General features: G+C 42.8%; 1 protein-coding gene across 2 annotated transcripts; it reads left to right on the top strand.

Annotated features, from left to right (window-relative positions):
* Positions 1 to 934: 934 nt before the first annotated feature.
* On the top strand, positions 935 to 20,540 carry DHTKD1 (dehydrogenase E1 and transketolase domain containing 1). 2 transcript variants are annotated; one of them, XM_077179231.1, is made up of 17 exons: positions 935 to 1,109; positions 2,781 to 2,936; positions 3,377 to 3,588; positions 5,272 to 5,466; positions 6,429 to 6,698; positions 9,887 to 10,058; positions 11,590 to 11,788; positions 12,643 to 12,955; positions 14,005 to 14,089; positions 14,676 to 14,815; positions 15,187 to 15,337; positions 16,246 to 16,352; positions 16,623 to 16,787; positions 17,160 to 17,242; positions 18,783 to 18,952; positions 19,467 to 19,552; positions 20,009 to 20,540. In XM_077179231.1, the coding sequence occupies exons 1-17, from the start codon at positions 950 to 952 to the stop codon at positions 20,108 to 20,110; spliced, it is 2,766 nt and encodes a 921-aa protein (XP_077035346.1). In that variant the 5' UTR covers positions 935 to 949; the 3' UTR covers positions 20,111 to 20,540. The 2 variants fall into 2 exon arrangements, with proteins under 2 accessions (XP_077035346.1, XP_077035347.1); XM_077179232.1 differs by lacking the exons at positions 17,160 to 17,242; positions 19,467 to 19,552; positions 20,009 to 20,540 and having other exon boundaries at positions 18,783 to 18,922.

Below are 20,540 nucleotides of genomic sequence, written 5' to 3'. Positions count from 1 at the left end.
CTTATCTCATGCCTTAACAAAACAGAGAAAAGCAGCTTGAGAAAGGAAGATGAACATCAACTCAAGGATTTATAGTTTTGACCAAGAGAAGCTGGACATCACTGTTATGAGATTTATAGTTTTTGCAATTAAAAGGTGGACCCACATCTGGAGAGCTGGACTTCACCAGATGGGATTCATCTTTCTTCTTTTGGAAACCCGACCAGCACCATCTGGAATACTCCTTTTTGGGATACGTCCTGAGAAAAACTAAATAACAATAGTGTATAGAATTGTGATGTAAAAATTTGGAACAGAAACTGCTGATGAGTAAAAATTGGAATAGAAACTGCTGAGAAAGCTTATGAGTACCCCTGTAAACACCTGTAAGCCTCAATTATCGGTGTGCAGTTGGAGGGAAAACTTCCCCCACTGTACCCAGCGCTGTATTGCTCATACTTTAGCACATAAATTAATAAACTGATTGCTGCTTGAATATTGGCCTAGTCAAGCTTCTTATTTATAACACGGTGGAACTTTTTGGGTTTTATTTTATGGCCATTGCTCCTATCCTGTTGCTGGGCACTACTGCAAAGAGTCTGGCACCAACTTCTCGGCATCCACCTTTGAGACATTTATATGCATTCATGAAATCTCCTCCCAGTCTTCTCCAGACTGGCCAGGCCCAGCTCCTGCAGTCTCTCCTCACAGGAGAGATGCTCCAGAGGCCTCCTCATCCCTGTGGCTCCGCTGGACCCTCTGAGCGGCTCCTTGTCTCTCTTGTGCTGAGGAGCCCAGAGCCGGGCACCTCACTCCGGATTGGCTCTCTGGAGCCCCGAACACCGCGTGCTCCCTCGTTCCGTTCGGCACCGCAGGAGCCCCTGAGGGCCCGGCTGCGGGCGCCGCCCCCGGGGCTCGGGGCGGGTCCGGGGGCGGTGGGGGCGGTGGCGGCGGCGGGGGCAGCGCGGCCATGGCCATGGCGGCCGCGGCGGGGGCTCGGGCCGTGCGCTGCGCGCTCTGTCGGGCCGGCCCCAGGCGCTGGTACCGCACCGAGCGCGGCGTCTACGGCTACAAACCGCGGAAGACGGCGGGCGGGCGGGCGGAGGAGCAGCGCGGCGCCGGCAGAGCAGGTCGCACACGGCCGGGGCCGGGCGGGCGGAGGGAGCGCGGCGGGGGCTGCCCCGGAGCGGGGCCCGGGCGCGGCGTGTGCCGTTCCCGGCGGGGCGGACCCGCTCCGAGAGCTCTTGGCTGTGCTTTCTGCGAGCCTGCGGTGCCTGGCTCCGCTCCAGGGGCTGAAGCGGCTGTGAGAGCACCGAGTGCTGAAGTTCGCTCAGCGATGGGCTCTCGGAGCGTTCTGCTGCTCGTAGAATACCTCTACTACTACTGTCATTTCCCTTTTGTGTCATGGGGCTTGAACCAGCCGGACTGAGGGTGGTGAGACACTGAACAGGTTGTCCAGGGAGGTTGTGGATGTCCCAGCCCTGACTGTGTTCGAAGCCAGATGGGATTTGAGGAGCCTGGTGTAGCGGGAGATGTCCCTGCCCACGGAGCGGGGTTGGGACGGGATGGTCTGTAAGGTCCCTTCCAACCCGTTAACTTTCTAAGATTCCATGATTAACTAAGGTAACTCTCTCCTCTAGCAATCCTGTGCTGCTTTTAGCTCCATTTTACAGTGCAGAAAGGTGATTTCAAGCAGAAAACTCTTCTAGGTAGGAGTGTGGTCCTTGCATTAACTTTACTCTGGCGACTGGTAGGAATTAAACCCTTTGCCCAGGAGCAGGAGTGAAACCAGTTTGTAGCTCCTGGACAGCGAGGCCCGTCACAAAGTAGCCTCCTTGTTAATGATTAACATACTTTTATGTAACATTTTAAAAATTATGTTTAAACGGCCTCCTTGCTGAGAGCATTGTGGGCCCTGTTAGCCTTATGTCTGGGTTCTGTCCCTCTGTTGTAGAGCCCAATAGAGAAAAGGGGCTGTTTTGAATGGGCTGACGTGTCAGAGAAATAACCTTGTGCTATGGTCTGAGAATTCCATTGCTTTGGAAAACAAAACCCTTCAGACCTGACTACTGTCAGTGCTGCGTTTTTACAGGATGAAAAACCCCTCCACACTTTATAAGCAGGTTCATGTCATAAATTTGTAGCAGGTTGTGCTTGCAGTGTGTTTTATTGTTTGCAGTTCATCAGCCTGGTCTCTGGCTATGCTCAGTGACAGTAACACGTGTGACCTCTCAGCTGGTCAAATTCTGCCCATGTCGATAATTTTTACCACATTTGGCTCAGCACATGCTCTTGGCTACTACAGACTTTGTTTTTTTTTTTTTTTGAAGTCATGGGACCTGAATTATTGTTAAGACCCAATCCTCCTGTCATTCCAGCAAGGAACAAGGAAGCATAAGTGATAGGATTGAGTTGGTTTAGGAAATAAGACTATACACTGGTAATGTGCTGATCTTGACTTGGACATACCTGTTTGTAGTGCTTTTGGTTCACTACTGCTGTAGAGAGATTCAAAGCAAAATGAAGTAGCTTTGCATATGTTTACAGGAGCCTAACCTATGAGGGGAACTGTGGGGGAAATCTAGAGTGTACTTGGTTGAAAATTGCTTTGGGGAGCAGATTTAGGAGTTTGCTGATGGGAGCTGTTGTGGGGTAATAAGGTAGAAATAACTGCATAGAAAGGCTCTTTCCAGCCAGAGCCTTGATGGTTGCCAGCAGACAAAATATTCCTGTGTTGATGCTGTAAGTGGATTTCATCTAAGCATGTGTGTGATGCTGTTCTGCTTTCTTTTTGGTTCTAGTTGACCATGCTCTTGCTCGTTTAATAACTGCCTATGCTGAACATGGCCACAAAGCAGCCAAAATAAACCCACTGTTTGCTGGCCGAGCTGTTATGAACATGGTACCTGAAATCCAAGAGCTGGCTGAAGTTCTTCAGGGTCCTCTCGTTACTACAGGTGAGTCCACAGCCTCATCACAGAAAATTCTGTTCATGGGGGATTTATTGAGGGGCTGTGGCCTCTGTGGAAGAGTCAGAAAATTGTCAACTTCAGCATCCATATGTCTGTTGCAAAAATCATAGTGCAGTGAGAGGCTGCCTTCTAGCATCTTCAGAAATCATGAAAATTTGTGCTTGTTCTTAAAACTGCTGAGGTTAAACATTAATTTCTTGTGTTACTGTAACATTCTGTGATTTACCACAATACTTAACACTGTAGTGAAGGTTTGAAAATACAGGGGCAGAAGTCAAGAATTGTCTTTTCTTGTCTCTTTTAGAGCCTTGCTGCAGCTTTAAACAAAGGAGGTCGCTCTCTCTTATTGCTTTATTTTCTCCAAAACAGGCCTTAGTGCTTCCCCTCCTCCCCCAGAGTGACTAATAGCATTTATTTCCCACCAGGACTTTTAAACATGGGAAAAGAGGAGGCTTCTGTAGAGGATGTGATGGCTTATCTTGACCATATATACTGCGGGCATATTTCCATAGAAACAAGCCAGCTTCCAACTTTGGAGGAGAGAGAATGGTTTGCTAAAAGGTTTGAAGAGCTAAAGCAAGAAGCATTTACACCTGAAGAGAAAAAGCACTTGTGCAAACTGATGCTTGAGTCCCAGGTACTTAGTTCCCTATTACTGGATTGTAATGGTCATGGAGTCTGTCATGGACCCATTACTATTCTGGGCATGATTCATGCAGAAAAAGAACAATCACTGTCCTGAAAAGCTTTGACAGTGTGCAGGAGGAAGAAGTACAAGGCTTTGTCTGAAGCAGTGCAATGCAGGAATCTCATTGGAGTTTATTGCTGAATTAACTTACCAGCCATTACTGAAATAATGATGCTGTAAATCCATGATTAGTCAGTCTGCAAAAGTGAGATACTCTTAGGTTAATGATCTGACAGATCATTTTAAATGTTACTGATGGGACCACAAGGTTGAGCAGAGCTCTGTGAAGTCTTGTGCTCTGGCTAGCTGCTCTGTGTTTTCCTCTCACCCTTATGCTGATCTGTTTTACTGTCCTTAAAGTATGCTGTCCCTCAAGGTTTTGGAAGAACAAATCAGAGTTGGACTGAGGTTCTATCATACAGCACTGGCAGACATGGTGCTTTTCAGCAAGGAACCTTTGTTCAATGCCTTCTATAAGGAAGTGAAATATTTATGCACTTTTGAAATGTATAGAGAAAATTTATTCCACTACTTCTGTACTGTGAAAAGTTTTAATTTTTTCCCCTTTTCTTCCCACGTTATCCAGAATGATTGAAAGGTAGAAGAGCAGGATCTGTGAAGGTTGGAAAGGTAGAAGAGCAGGATCTGTGAAAGTGTCCCTGTTTCCAGTTTTCCAAGTGGAAGGAGTGTTAAATGTAATATTTACCAATGACTGAACGGAAGTATATGGCCCACTTTATATTTTTTGTAGCCTCTTTGGCAGTTAGAGGAATTTGATGGTGACACAGGAGGGTGATATTGGGACCCTGATGTGCTCTACTTTAACTTCAGTATGACCAGAGCTATACTAAGAGTATATCATTTAACCCTGACAGAAAAAAAACTTTTATATGTGACCAGTTTTGTACACATTATTCCTTAGAACTGAATATTGCTCAACTAGCAGTTGGCTCAGATCTTTGGGTGTGGCTTAGTCTTCCCTTCTCAGTTACAGACTTCATTTAGTTTCTGTCTTCAGTTGCAAAAACTAAAGAAATTTCCAGTGCTTCCAAAACTTGGTCACTTATTTGAGCTTTCTAGGAGGTGAATGGAGTGAAGTGAGAAGAAAATGAAGTAAATACAGATTAATTTTTTTTTTCTCCCAAGCATTCTACCTATGTAACAAGGACTGTGCCTAATGTAAATCAAAATGAAACACTGCTTTGCTAGCACTTTGTATCTCAAGATCATTATGGTTTATACTGTAAAAGAACACCATTCCTAAATTTCCACCTAAAACAGGTAAAGGAAATTTCCACCTAAAACAGGTAAAGGAAATTTCCACCTAAAACAGGTAAAGGACTACCAAGGAATTTGTAAATTAATATGGTGTTAGAATTCTTGGAGCACCTTCCATATGAGACAGAGAAAGTTTGCTCCTCAATGCAACATTTTTCTGCCTAGAGCTGATTTTTTACAGTCATCATAGCTTCTGGTCTCAGACTGTGTGGGTGGAGAGTGAGCTGAGACTTTCCAGGGGTATGTTTAGATTTATATGCCTCAAGGCTATAAACATAAATTATATTTCAATTTTATAAACCAAAGTCTGCTGCTTCAAACAGCCTAATACCGAAGTTGTCCTGTTTTTACCAGGAGTTTGATCACTTCTTGGCCACCAAGTTTGCCACAGTGAAGCGCTACGGTGGTGAAGGAGCAGAGAGCATGATGGGTTTCTTCCACGAGCTGTTCAAGCTGTGCGCGTACAGCGGGGTCACGGATATCATCATTGGAATGCCCCATCGAGGGAGGCTTAACCTGCTCGCTGGCTTACTGCAGCTCCCTCCTGAGGTGGGTGCCTTGCTTTGAAAACACAGCTGTCTGCTAAGGAAAGCAGGAGCCTCTCTTGAAATGGAAAATGTAAACCCTCTCCCTCGGAATTATTATAATTTTGAAATTAAGGGACTCTCAGGGAAAGATACGGGAGCAGGAATAACAGTTCTTTTATTAGAAAAATTAAAAATAAAAATGCGGTAATACAAAACAACACTGACAGAGAATAGGACCTGACACTCTGTGGGTCAGGGTGGTGGCACAGTCCCATTCCATGGTGGCTCAGCCCTCCTGCAGTAACAGATGTGGTTCTGTTGGAGCAGGGATCCTGTACAAGGGTGGAGTTTTCCTCTGAAGGTCCAGTGGTGGTGTAGATGGGCCTGGTCTTCCTCGGGGAATACAGTGGGAAAAGGTTGCTGTGGTGTTCCAAATCCCAGATTATATCCAGGTAGGAACTCTTGGCTCCTCCCCCTGGGTGGAGCATCTCCCAGTGGGATGATGTCATTTATTCAGTCATGCAGGGACACTCAGTAACCCATTAACAGAAGATTTCTCCCTGGAGGGAGGATTGGTTGTGGAAGAGATAAAGAAAACTGCCCAATTAACAGAAGATAACTGCCCTACCTCTAACAGGTGGCAATAGAATAGACACCTCCAGCTACATCTTGCAACCTAAGACAGTAAGAGATTTATAATCTCACAGGCAGCTGCCTGGTTTATTTGCAGTAAAATAAACCCCCAAAAGTTTGCCATGTTGTAAGTGCTGGAGCAATAGAATGTTACCTGTGTGAGAGTGTTCTCCCTTCCTATCAACACTTCAATGTCAACTGTCTGCAGGAGACTGTTAAAAGAACTCTAATGAAGGGTTTTGTGTGCTGCTGCTTAGAAGCATCCTTGCAATTTCAGGAGTAGGAGAGAGTTTTTCTTTCAACCTGTCAGTGAATCAAAAAAGGATTTGAACCAAATCTGTTTCCCTGCAGCTGATGTTCCGCAAGATGCGCGGTTTGAGCGAGTTTCCAGAGAATTCAGCAGCCATTGGGGACGTTCTCTCCCACCTGACATCTTCTGTGGATCTGGACTTTGGCTCCCACAGACCTGTGCATGTCACCTTGCTCCCCAACCCCTCACACTTGGAAGCCATCAACCCAGTGGCTGTGGGCAAGACACGAGCCAGGCAGCAGACTCTGCTCGATGGTGATTACTCCCCAGAGAGTTCTGCACAGCCTGGGGACAAAGTGATTTGTCTGCAGGTATTTTGCTCAAATATTGTTATTTATATTTGTAAGACTTGCTGGACTAGAATGTGAACAGGAGTGTACATAGAAATATCAAACAAAACTGAGTTAATGTATGATGTCAAGATCTGGGATCTTCTTTATGGGGAAGGAGGAGGGCAAGGAAGATTTCCAGGTGGCATTTGTGATGATGCTGGCATTTAAATAATTGCACTTCTAGGATTTCTGAATACTGATTCTGATACCTCCCTTTATTTTAATAATATTCTGTATTGAGAGCCATGTGTGCCTTTCCTCACTTTTGCATTTAAACTGCCACTGGAAGCCTTCTTTCAAATTAATGGGTTTGGAGAAGAGCTGTCAACAAGGCTGCAAAATGTTCAGGAGGATTTAGAGTTTTGTCATGGTACTGTTGAAGATTCTGCTGGAATTAGTTTTTACTCCCTGAACTGACTTGTATAGCTGTAGAAGCAATCCCAAATAGTTCCTTGATAAATTTTCTTCTCTTGCATTGACTTCAACTAGGAAGAACAAGTGAATTGAACTCTTAACATTTTAAAGCCAGGGTTAAAAACAAGTTGGGCAGAAATGTTCTGTAAAGTATAACAAACATGAGGAAGTTAGGAAGTGAAAACGTATTTCAGTTAAAAAAAATGTTTTGCTTTTTTCTGGAAGGATGGGATATTGTGAAAAAGCAGACATGAGAATACAAAATATTCAGGGCATATAAATTGGGGCTCTTAGTTTTTTTATTTTTAAAAAGTCTTCAGAGCTTGCAAGTGTAGCAAACTTTTGCTGCCCAATGTGCAGCAAAAAAAAAGATGCCTCCATCTTTCAGTGCAGTTATTGCTTAATTTTGGGAAGATACTATTGTTTCTTTCTCATAATGGTAGATCTTCACCATATAGTAATGAAAGTACTATGACTCTGTAAACAACAATTCTTCAGGATAAATGGACCCTCCCTATCTAAGAAAAATTTCACTTAGGATTTTTGGGGGTAAGTGATAGGGAGGATTGCATAGCAGAGAAGAGAGACATTTGATTCTGTGCTAAACACCTCCATATTAGTTACCTGATTTAAAGTATTCCTAAAAGGAAGAAAATGTATCATGATCACTTGTGGTAGTGTCTTTAAGAGGTACACAAGTGAGATTGAAAGCAGGCAAATTTTTAGTTCCAGATCTTAAGTGTTTTCATTCAGCTAATTGAGAAGAAAGAGATGAAAGCAGGCACCTTGTGTTTCAGAAGCTTGGTTTGGGAGTTTGACTTTGAACTTTCTGGTTTTACAGTGCTTTCTCTTGAGAAATGTAAGTGTGGACACTCTGAACTCTGAATTGAGCATTTTTCCTCTTCTTCCACAAGCCTCAGTACCAGAGCTTGAGGAGAGAATGACTAAAGATCAGTTAAGGTGCCATTGTCAATGGTGAGCTTCATTGTCCAGGGTCTGAAGGTCTTCTTTTAGCTTTTTGCTAATGCAGCCCAGAGAAAAATGTGCCCTAGCAAAAACCGTTTCCATTTTTTTGGTAGAATGAGTAAAATCCTACCTGCATCACAGGAATTGAATCCTCTGGGGTTTGAGATGAATATGAACAGTCTTGTGCAGTTAGATAGTCACACTGTCTTTAGGCTTTAATGCTTTGGGACATGCTAAAGGCCATCAAGTTTTCTCAGATGTTTTAGGGTCTTCACTCAAATGCTATCACTGAGATATGTAGCCTTCTTGGGCAGCAAAAGAAACCAGGAGGGAAAGGTGAAAACCCAGCACTTCAGGAGCAAGTGTAGCATAGTAAGGGATAGAATGGGGAAGCTGGCTTGTCTCTCTTGCAGTAGTTACCTTTGTTTTACTGTTATACCTCTTAAAAATCTGTATTGGAATGGTGTAAAAAACCCAGAGCTGCCAGATAACTGGTTGATTGCACCTCTGTTATCTTGGTGTACTTGCAGATGTCTCTTAAGGATTGAAACCACTATTCCATAGCTAGAAAGCAGAACTGTCAGGTTTCAATAAGGAAGTACATCAATCTGCATAGTGACTTAAATCTGCAAATGACTGAGTCTGCATTCTGAGGAAACTGCCATCATATTCATCAAAGGAGAACTGTCTCCAATTTCAAAACATTGAAATGTTAGATGACACTCACTCCAGTACCTCTAGCCTTTGTTGGAAACCTGGCTTGGCTATGACAATATTCTCCCTTCCCCTTCTGAACTAATTTTCTTATTTGCAGCATTTATTTGCTATTGCTATTTAAAAATGTAACTAAGAACTTAGGTTTTATTTCCTTTTGAAAGTTTTTGTTTTTGAGTGCTTCCATTTGTGGTATTTTCTGAGTCCCCCATCGCTGGGAAGAAATGGGAGGAAATGAACCTGACTCCAAGTTCTCAGAAGGCTAATTTATTATTTTATAATCTATATTATGTTAAAGAATGCTATACTATGCTATACTAAAGAATACAGAAAGGATGCAGACAGAAGGCTAAAAATAATAATGAAAAACTTGTGACTTCTTCCAGAGTCCTGACACAGCCTGACCGTGATTGGTCATTAAGTCAAAACAATTCATATGTTGGAAAAACAATCTCCAGCCACGTTCCAAAGCAGCAAAACACAGGAGAAGCAAATGAGATAATATTGTTTTCCCTTTTCTCTGAGGCTTCTCAGCTTCCCAGGAGAGAAATCCTGGTGAAGGGATTTTTCCAGAAAATATGATGGTGACACCCATTCAGTTAATTTTCCAGTTGTTTTTATGTTCTTGTCTGTTTGGTAAGGTGGAAATGGGCCTATGTCCCAGTTCACCAACATTCAACTTCAGCAAAAGTGTAGTGAATGCTGTGGTGAGTGGCTCCCTCTGTTCAGGGATCAGTGGTTTTGCTGCACCTTTGCCATAGCCAGGAAGCTTGCAGTCACCTGGACACTGGTGGGTCAGTTTTAAGAGATTATGGGTCAGTTCCAGGTAGGGATTACATCAGGTATTCATGTACATATGGTGGTTGCTGTGAACTTGTGTTAGTGATAAGGCTGCATAAACTCTCCAGTCATGGAAACAGTATTCTGAGAGGGATTAAGAAGTGGGTCCAGCTGGAACTGTGTCTGTTCCATGTACCCAATTTAGGAGGTCTTACTTAATGAGTTATGGTGTTGATTTTGCTGTTCCTCCAGTGTTTCCTAATGAGACTTTTCCATTTTTTTCCCTGATGTAGGTTCATGGCGATGCTGCTTTCTCTGGGCAAGGGATTGTTCCTGAAACACTGACCCTCTCTAATCTGCCACATTTCAGAGTTGGTGGGAGCATCCACTTGATTGTTAATAACCAGCTGGGCTATACCACTCCTCCAGAGCGAGGAAGGTCATCTCTGTACTGCAGTGACATTGGTAGGTAGGGTTGAATCACAAGGAAGATTGCCTGTTGTGTCAGAAAGGATTGTTAACTGCAGTGTAAGCTGTGCAATGGACTTTTTATAGCAACTGCCTGTCAGCTCTAGGGAGAGATTATTGTAACTCCAGTTTCATGGTAGAGTAGGAAATAAAATTATTATTATTATTATTCTCTCCTACTAGCAACAAATCAGATGCTAAAAATATGCCCTCCCCTACCTGCTTTATGGCAAAGACTAAATATCAAGGGAAAATCTTGTCACATTTTTACAGGATGTGATAAAATAATTGCAGGATTTCTGTGAAGTCTTTATAACTCAGTTTCTGTCATATTATTGGCAGCTTTTGAAAAGGTTTTACAACGGAGTATATAACAGATCTACTTTAAACAGTTCTTGTTAAATTTCATAAAAATCATGTGTGTTTTCTGAGCAAGATTTTTACGTCAGATACTCCTCCATTTTTCTGTTTTGTTTGTTGTCATGTGAGCCTGTTGAGCTTTCAATTTAAAGATGAAACTCAAGACCTTTCTATGCCTGAAGTAGAAGCTTTGTTTTGGACTGAATCTTTCTTAGTGATAAACAGAGGTATTACCAGTAAGATCAGAGACATAGTAGTTAGTTATCTTGTATAGGTCTCCTATAAATAAAAATATACTTTTGTATGCTTATGACTTAATATCAAGTGTTTGTCTTATGGTTTCATCAAACCAGACAAGTAGATTCATTAAATCTGATAAGGTAGATAGCATATGTTATTACTGTTTTCTCTGGGCTGGTTTTGTGTTAGGGATTGGTTTTGTTTGAGTTTGTTTTTTGTCTCCATCCTTAGTTTTCCTTTCTTCTTACCTGTCAGTGAAGAGGGGCTGTTATGTAGCTGAGCTTTAGTATTTTGCTAGAGAGGAAATCTTGGCATGAGCCAGGAATAGCTGAAGTATCTTAGTTTCCAGAATTTGGACAGATAAAGCACAAAAGGAGCACTGTTGCTTGCAGCCAAATTGTCAGACAGGAGAGGGTGTTAAGATACTGAAATTTTACAGTGTTCTCTTTAATGAAGAGATTTTTCTGCCTGGAGGAGCAGTGGACAGAATGCTACTCCCTACTAATAAGGGAGAAAGTTGCTTTTGGCTTGTATGAATTCATAGTAGAGACAGCTTAGGATAAGAAGGAAATAAAACTCAATTTTTGTTTGAAAGAGAAGCAACCAAGTAGTTCTCTCCCAGTTCCTGTACACAACCAGATTAATATGATGCAGGAACTGTGCATAGAAACTCCTCTGGGAACAAAGTGCTCGTAAAGAAGTTGTGCTCAAACTGACAAATATAACAGCTTGGGCTAATTGCATGTTCTCTCAGGCAAGACTCCTCTCCTTACCCCAGCTCTCATCACAAAGAACATCTTTTTTTAAATTTGTTTTTAATATTCTTCCTTCCCATGAGTTGTCTGTAGTTTCAGCAGAGCAGGTGAGTGTGTGCTTTCTTTGGAAGGGATTGAGTGTGATTGCTGCTGTGTTTTGAATCCCTGGGCAGGTAAAATCGTGGGATGTGCAGTTATCCATGTGAACGGGGATGACCCTGAGGAAGTTGTCCGTGCCACACGTCTGGCTGTGGAGTATCAGCGCCACTTCCGCAGGGACGTCATCGTGGACTTGCTGTGCTACAGGCAGTGGGGCCACAATGAGCTTGATGAGCCCTTCTTCACCAACCCCAGCATGTACAAAATCATCAGGTAAGGGTTGCACCACCAAAATTTGTCTGCACCACCTCAAATCTTGCTGCTGCAACAGAAGTGTCTGTGGGAGATTCTTTGACATAGCCACAGGTCTTTATGTAAGGTGCAGCTGGACTGTCAGCAGCCCTTGACTACAGTGTGAGTCTGATAATAAGATGTTAATGAGCAATCATTACTGTTGGCTCTTGAATGTGTGGCTTGGTGCTTTTTGGAGAACAATCTTGGACATAGGTCTTGGATTTCAAATTTGTGCTCACTGGTAATCAGAGGGCAAAGTTGCCTTCTGTGTTTCAAGGGGAAGTGTGCATGTTGTGAGAGAATGGGCAGGAAGCCAGTGTGATGCTTGTCTTGTCTTTGCCTGATCATCTTTATCAGCATTTAAATGTATACAGATTCCATCCTTATCCCCTAAGAAAAACACACAAAAATTCACTTGCCAGTGAATTCTGATATTTTAGGTGAAGAGTTTATGGAATGGTTGGTTGATTCTCTCCAATGCAGAAATCCTACTGTGAATTTCTCTGAAGAAAACATGCATGGTAGCACAGAGGGGGTTTTGACTTGTTTTTCCCTGTAACTGCCAACTATAGCACTTTCACTTTTTTAATAAAGGGCTATAAAACATATCTCTAAGAGAACTATTCTCTTTTTGAAAATGCCAGGAAATTGAACTTCATGCAAATAAATATAATGCACCAGGACACCATTTATATGAGTTTTCCATGGTACCTGACTGTAGTAAGGTGGTATTTCTTTGTTCTCCTGTGACACCGGTTTTAGGCTTAATATGTGATTTGAAAAAATAAATAAAAACCAAATAAAACCATTTGGTTTGATTCCCTCCCTGGCAGGTCCCGTAAGAGTATCCCAGACACGTATGCAGAACAGCTCACAGCTGCTGGGCTCATGACTGAGGCCGAAGTGGCTGAGATCAAGACCTCGTGCTACTCCAAGCTGAATGATCACCTTGCCAACATGGCTTCCTACAGCCCACCCCCTACCAACCTGCAGGCTCACTGGGAAGGCTTTGTGGAGCCTTCTGCCTCAATCACCACCTGGGACACGGGCATGCCTGTGCCTCTGCTGCAGTTCATTGGGGCCAAGTCTGTGGAGGTGCCTGAGGAGCTCCAGATGCACAGCCATCTCCTGAAGACCTATGCTCAGGTGAGTAGAGCATCATGATACTTCTGATCCCATGGCTCAAACCTGTTACAGGAAAAAGTCCAAACACAGCAGAGTTGCCAGTTAGAGAATAGCATGGTATCCTCTAGGAAAAACAGCTCCCTCTGTTTCAAGTCTGACATGATGCCATTTTTCCTCCAGTTTTGAAGAAAGATTTTTCCCCCATGTATTTTAGTTTGTTATTTCAACAATATTTTATTGCAATGAAGGAAAAAGCTTATAGAAAACACAGTTTATTATTCTTACAAATAGAAAGAAACTATTATGATAAGTTACTAACATTTATATAGCTGGAAATTAGAATGAGTGCTTTGTAAAGGAATGATTCAGGAACCTGGCAATAGTGTACACAGTTTCTAAAGCCAGTAGTGAGTGTTTTATAACTTATATATATAAACACTACACAACCTGTGGCCTAGTTTGACAGTCTGGGTTGATAGCTCCTAAGTTGGTGTTTGGTTTGGATCAGTTTGGGGTTTGTGAATGTTTCCCTTTGATGGATGATGAGTGTGTGCAGGTGTCTGCTTGGCAGCCAAAAAGAGGCTGTATTTCAAAAGACTGATGTTTTTGTCTTCCCAGCCCAAGGCAAGAGCTCCACAGCTCAGTTTGATCATTTGTCTGCAATTCTGCAGGCCAGAACAGGGAAGAGTTCTGAAGGGTGAAATACTCACACCTGGTATCTTTCATCACTGCTAACCAGACAGACCAGAAGTCTGTCAAGACTACACTCTGTGCTCTGCTAAGATTTTAAATATTTTCTGACTAGGACTACTTAATCAGTCCACAGTTTGTTGATTGGGAGGTGAACACATGGATCACCTATGGTTCTGTGGTCCTCAGGAAACCTTCTTCAGGATGTGCTGAAATAAGACTCTATTCTAATGCAGCTTAAGCTGGCTGCAGGAATATAGCATTTCTCTCTATAGTGTGTTGCTTTTTTTCCTAGCTTCTAATATTAGTCTGTGCCACCAAAAAAGCTACAGATGGAAGAGGACAAAACAGTAATTTTTTCTTCTTCTTTATTTGCTTAGTCAAGAATTCAAAAAATGGAGGAAGGAAAAAAGCTGGACTGGGCAACAGCTGAAACTTTAGCATTTGGTTCTCTGCTGAGCCAAGGTAAGAGGCAACTAGACAGGAGACAGTAAAATATTTTTGCTTTAATGTCAATAAAGGATAACATTAGATTTCTTAGGTGTTTCTAAGTAAAAAGATTGCTATGGTTTATAAATTTGACAATTTGCATGGTGTAAGAGAAGGTTAATTTGAATCCTACATGTCACTAATATTTGTAGACTGAGTCTTAAACATCTTCAAAGAACTGTGGCTCCCTCTCACTCCCCAAAACCATTTGTGCATAGAGCTGAGCACAAGCAGTGCAGCTGACATCAGTGTGGCTCCCAAGTACTTTGTGTGCTTTATGCTACTATTTCTTCTCCCTCCTCTCTAGCCTGAATTCAAATCTCCATTTACATATGATACAGAATGCACATTTTTTTGCAGTTTGCTTCAGTAAATTGAACCAATTTACCCAAAATAATGTCAGAGCATCTGTATGCTTGACAGTTGGAGCTGTTGCTCTCAGATTTGATGTTGCTGATGAGGGGAAATCCAAAAAGATACATAACAAGAGATAGAATTATGTCCTGCATGTTTTCTTTTTCCATAACTTGCTGATCTGGTGTTGTGTTTATTGCTTGGCAAGGGTTCAATATCAGACTAAGTGGACAAGATGTTGGCAGAGGAACCTTCAGCCAGCGACACGCGATGTTGGTTTGCCAAGAGACAGATGATACCTACATCCCTCTGAATCACATGTCCCCAGACCAGAAAGGTTTCCTAGAGGTAGGTTCTGTAGCCCACAAGACAACCTTCTTCAGATTGTGCTGAAACAATGCATGTTCAAAAGCTGCTGAGACATATGTAGGCCTAGTGTATGTTCTGGCAAAACCCAGATACAGGGACATAAAAACTGTCAGGTCGTCCCTATTCTTTGTCACTACAGATTGCAACTTTTATAAGGGGGTTTGCTTTTTCTTGAGAGATCAAATGTTATTCTTTTCCTCTCAGTGCCTTCATTCAAGAGTGAAAAATCAGTGCCTATCAATTGCTTTTAGGAGTGTGTGTTGTCAGCACTGTTTGTCTGGTTCCAATGCTTCTTAACCCTTGGTTGTCTTCTTCCTCATCCACCCCTCCCAACAATTTCGTTTTGTTAGGTGAGTAACAGTCCCTTGTCTGAAGAAGCTGTGCTTGGTTTTGAATATGGAATGAGTATTGAGAGCCCTAAGTTACTGCCAATTTGGGAAGCTCAATTTGGAGACTTCTTTAATGGAGCCCAGATAATATTTGACACTTTCATCTCTGGAGGTGAGTGTACAAGGAATTAATATATTTAAGAATTAATCATTTGTATTATACACATTTTTAGAAAATCCTTCCTCTTTCAAGTAAAAGGACAACATGTTGTGCAAAGAATTCAGTTTTCTCCAGGAGTCCTATGAGCTTGCCTGTGAGGTCCTGACTTCTGTGCAGCTGTTCTCTAAAGACAGCACATCTAAAATGAAGGATTCCTTGGCAGAGTACAGTCATTACAAAAGGACAATTAATTATATTAATAGCCTTTCTTCCCCCACATGTATTTTACTGTGTGTATATATGGTTGGTAGCTTTATAGGCTGTACCTTTCCTTTCGAAGCATCTGAAAAATTCTTGAAGCAATAGAGAAGGAAAATAGTGATTATTTGAAAGAAACAAACAAAAAACCCCACAACACCTTACTAAGTTTGACTCTAACATGTTTTCTGAGTGCTCAGATATAAAACCTCTGTAGTCATAGATGGAAATTCAGAGGCCCTCTAATTCCACCCAAATTCTGGATTTGATTGTAATCTCTTGTATAGTGCAGGAGGTTTGGCAGGGCTCAGGGGAATAAGCACTGCTGTGTTAACCAGGACTGGCTCATAGGATGCTGCTGGGATCACACCTGCAGAGATGAAGTTTTAAAATTTCACTGAGTCATTTGTTCTATGTGGAGACTTAAATGTTCTGGGAGCCCAGAGCTACCTGATGATTTCAGAAACTTCAGATCAGTAACATGTGTTATTTCACTATAAGGAACCTCAGGGCAAAGTGCCAGCAGCATGTTTCAGGCTTGTATTTAATGACATAGAAATTGGTTATTCTTTTTCCTGAGCAGTTTGTGCAAAGTAATGTGTTCTGTGGCTTTATGTTCTGTGGAAATCATCCTTTCCTTCCTCCTCATTCTGTGTTTCTAGGTGAGGCTAAATGGCTTCTGCAGAGTGGGATAGTAATTCTCCTTCCCCATGGCTATGATGGTGCAGGCCCTGAGCACTCGTCCTGCCGGATGGAACGGTTCCTACAGGTACCACCACAGCCCCCAGGGTCACCCATCCCAGCACAGCACTGGCAGTCAGAGCCCTGGGAGCTGGGCTGCAGTGTGCTCCAGGGAGGCACAATCTTACCAGTTCAATGCTAAACCCCTTTCTTCTCTGAAGTTGTTCCTCTCTTGACTTTGGATATTTACTAATCTGTTCCTGTACAGATCAGTGTGCCTCGTGTGCCTGGATTCTTTCTTGCATTATAGCCTCACTGCTGGCATTTGACAAGGTATTGCTGTGTTCCCCCTGTGCAGATGTGTGACAGCTCAGAAGAGGGTGTTGATGGTGACCAGGTCAACATGTCAGTTGTGCACCCCACCACCCCAGCCCAGTATTTCCATTTACTCCGGAGGCAAATGGTCCGAAACTTCAGGAAACCTCTCATTGTTGCTTCTCCCAAAGTGTTACTCAGGCTTCCAGTAAGCTGAAAAATGTCCTTCTTTTTTTTTTTTCCTCTTTATCCTCTTTTGTGTTCTCTTCCCTTTTTTTTTCTTTTCCTTTCTGTGTTCTCTGATTGCTGTTTTGGGGTCAAATCAATGGAATTTTTCCTGTTTGGGGCCACACAGCTTGAGGATTAAAGCTGGGTGGAGGTGAACTAGAAGTAGGGTTCATTCCTGGCCTGATGGTGTTCTTGGGAAGCTTATTATCCCACTTGCACTGGGAAAAGGAATATGAGGGAGAGGGAAGACTGTGTATTTTGTACTTACCAAACCCTGTCTCAGTATTCTTCTGACTCTGGCCTGAGGGAAAAGCAGCAAGATTTGGTAACTTCCAACTCTTCCCCCATGTAGGCTGCTGTATCAAGTTTTGAAGAAATGGCCCCAGGGACAACATTCAAGCCTGTCATTGGTGACTCCTCAGTAGATCCTAAAAGGTAGCTCTGCTTTCTTAGAGGAGAAGCTCAAAAGAGAAGTCCTCTCCCTTTCTCCTACCCAATAGCTTAAATTTGAGGTGGTATGAAAGAGGTGGCTTTGAGAGGAAAATGTTTCATGGTAGGCACCTGTGGTTAGTTTTACTTCCTCTTCTTTTCCTCTGGTAACTGTTGGTAGTTACCACATCTGTCTGCTAAACAGTGAAGTGTTTAGGCTGTCACCCCTTGGCCTCACAGGGAGTTTGTGACTGTAGTTACCAACCTGATGGGGCCTACTCTGCACCATGTCCATTAGCTGACAGTCACTGGAGCAGCTGTGACATGAGTCATAGAATCATACATTTGTTAAGTTGGAAAAGACCCTTTAGATCATCAAGTCCAATCTTAGCCCAACACTGCCAAGTCCACCACTAAACCATGTCCCAAGTATCACATCTGGACATTTAAATACTTCCAAGATGGTGACTCCACCACTGCTGTGGGAGGCCTGTTTGAGTGCTTCACCCTTTCAGTGAAGAAATTTTTCCTAACATCCAATCTAAACCTCCTCTGATGCAACTTGTGTGTTACCTGAGAGAAGAGACAAACTCCACCTGGCTATGACCTGTCAGGGAGTTGCAGAGAATGAAAAGTCACCTCCTAAGCCTCCTTTTCCCCAGGCTGAGGCCCCTCAGCTGCTTCTCACAGGGTTTGTGCTCCAGACCCTTCACCAGCTCCGTTCCCTTCTCTGGATGGGCTCCAGCTCCTCAATGTCTTTCTTGTCATGATTGGCCCAAAACTGAATCCAGAATTTTTGTTCTGGGGCTGGGATGCCTGAGCTGATGAGGTGGAGCAATAACAAAGTGTGTGTACATCTCTCCACTTTCATATGTTACAGTGAATCCTATTCACAACAACCAATTCAGCCTTAATATTTTTTCCCCTGATCTGCTGCTTGCCCCAGCAGTACCCAAGTCTGAGCCTCCTCCCTCTTTGCTTCTTGGCCCCCAGTCAAAAGGCTGGAAGTACCTTGGATCTGGGTTTTTTCAGTGGGATGGTGAGGCCCAAAGGATGTAGTTTGTCTTGTGCTTTTTCCAGTAAGATTAGGCAGCCAGGACCTCTGTGACTGCAGGAGGGTGTGGTGTCTCCCAGCAGGCAGTCCTGCTTTGGCATGGCAGAGAATTGTCCTCTGCAGGGACTTCTCTCCCTCTGGTTTATTTTCTACAGAGAGTGCAGAGATGACCAACTTTGACTGGATGTTTAATTTTTAATAGTCAGAGCTAAGAGAGTTCAATGCCATTGTAAGGTAACTTTCCCAGAATTACTGAAGAAACAGGACCTCTGGCATACTGTGCTCAAAGGTTAGTTTGCCAACTGTTGGAGGGAGTGGGAGGGAAAGGAAGGCAAGGAAGAGAAAAGATGGTCTAGGGAAGCAATTTAGCTCTATGAAGTTGTCTTTGAAGTTTGACTGGTTTTTTTGGTTGGAAGTGTTCTTCCAAGCTGTTCTGCATCAACTTTCTGTAAAACACTAAACTTGGAAACATTCTTTTTTATTTTTTTTTAGTGCCACCCAAGTGGTGCTGTGTTCTGGAAAGCATTACTATGCTCTGGTGAAGCAAAGAGAAACACTGGGAGAGAAGCAGCACAGCACAGCTATTCTGAGACTTGAAGAGCTCTGTCCTTTCCCCCTGGAAGCTCTACAGCAAGAGCTGAGCAAGTACAGCCATGCAAAAGGTCAGCCAAGCTTCTACCTTCGTGTTTCTACTCTCTTTGAAGTACTGAACTAAATCTGTTGCCTTTTAAGATGAAGAGCTGTAGTGGCTTTTTCTTCTTTGTTCTCCCCCTCATACATCCAAGTGTTTCTGGAGGGGGATGTTTCAGAAATGTTCATCACTTGTGTTAAAAGAACTCTCTGCTATTGTTAGCTTCCAAGAAGCAGCACTGAAAATCAGAGCAAACCATTTGAGATATTTTTTGCATTGGTGTTTGCAGTCCAATCCTTTTAGTAGCTTTTGAAAACAGCAGTAGAAAAGCAGAATATACACACAGTATACCCTAATGGGGGATATATTTTGGGTTTGAATTCAGTTCTGAGCTGCAAGGGAATTAAGTCTGGCATGCCTTCATTTCAAAGGTAGCGCCAAGACAAAAAAACTAGAGGTGCTACAAAACCAAAAAACTGTTTTTCTTTCTCTGCTGAAAATATCAATATGTATATGTTTGTTATGTACCCTTATCCTTCCTTTAGTCTTCATCTGGAGTCAGGAAGAACCACAGAACATGGGTCCATGGTCCTTTGTGTCTCCACGGTTTGAAAAGCAGCTGGGGCTTAAGGTAAGATGTCCTCAGGGTGTTTCAGGGTGTTTTAGTCTTTAAAATGAAGTTTGAAATTCTCCTTGAATGCAAAATTTTATGATGCTTAACAAAAACCTAATCTTGATTACTAAACCAAATGTGTCTTCTAATTTCAGCTACTTCTGCTCTTTATAGCACCATTGGTGAAGAGCAGGACTGGAGCTTTATTTTACATGGTGTTCAGTCAAAGTAGACAGGATAATGAAAAATCCCAAGTAGGGGAGTAGAAGGAGAATGCAAAGGTGCCATTTGCTCTGGCAGATCCTGCACTAGAAAGTCCTTGGAGCCTTGGTCTTCAGGAGATGGGGGATAACTTCCTGCATTCCTTCCAGCTGGGACTGCCCAGTTATCTGACAGCAGATACCACTGTGGCATCAGGACCTGGAGATGTGAGTCTGTCCTCCATTAATCATTTCCCCACAACTCCAATTTCAGCTCCGTCTCGTGAGCAGACCTCCTCTACCAGCCCCAGCAGTTGGCATTGGAACCCTCCACAACAAGCAGCAGGAAGATGTTCTGACCCACACATTTAGCTAAGTTTTCAATGGATGCACTGCTCCTGATGTCAGTCATGTTTAGTGCCTCCTCCTGTGAAGAACAAACACCAGACCCTGAAGAGTCTTAGTTCTCCAAAATGGAAAAAAAAAAAGGTGGAATAAGTTTGGTAATGATGAAGCAATTTTTTCATGTTGGGGAATACCTAACAACGAGAAGTGCCTGTTACTCTTGATACTTCTTTTTCTCTTATACAATTTTCTACAAAATGTCTTTATAAAGTTAAAATCCAGTCCAGAGGACAGATTGGTGAGGTGACTGTGGAATACCTTGAATCATGTTGCTTATTTGCACTTGACATTTTCCTGGGATGGTGCGTGTGTGGAAACAGGTTCTGTTTCTTCTCTTTCTGCAGAAATGTTAGTACTGCTTGATCAAATAAATGCTTCCCCATGCCTGGGAATGAGCCATT

Source organism: Agelaius phoeniceus, chromosome 5 (assembly GCF_051311805.1).
Source record: "Agelaius phoeniceus isolate bAgePho1 chromosome 5, bAgePho1.hap1, whole genome shotgun sequence".
Lineage (NCBI taxonomy): Eukaryota > Metazoa > Chordata > Aves > Passeriformes > Icteridae > Agelaius > Agelaius phoeniceus.
This window is presented reverse-complemented; position numbering and strand designations above follow the sequence as displayed.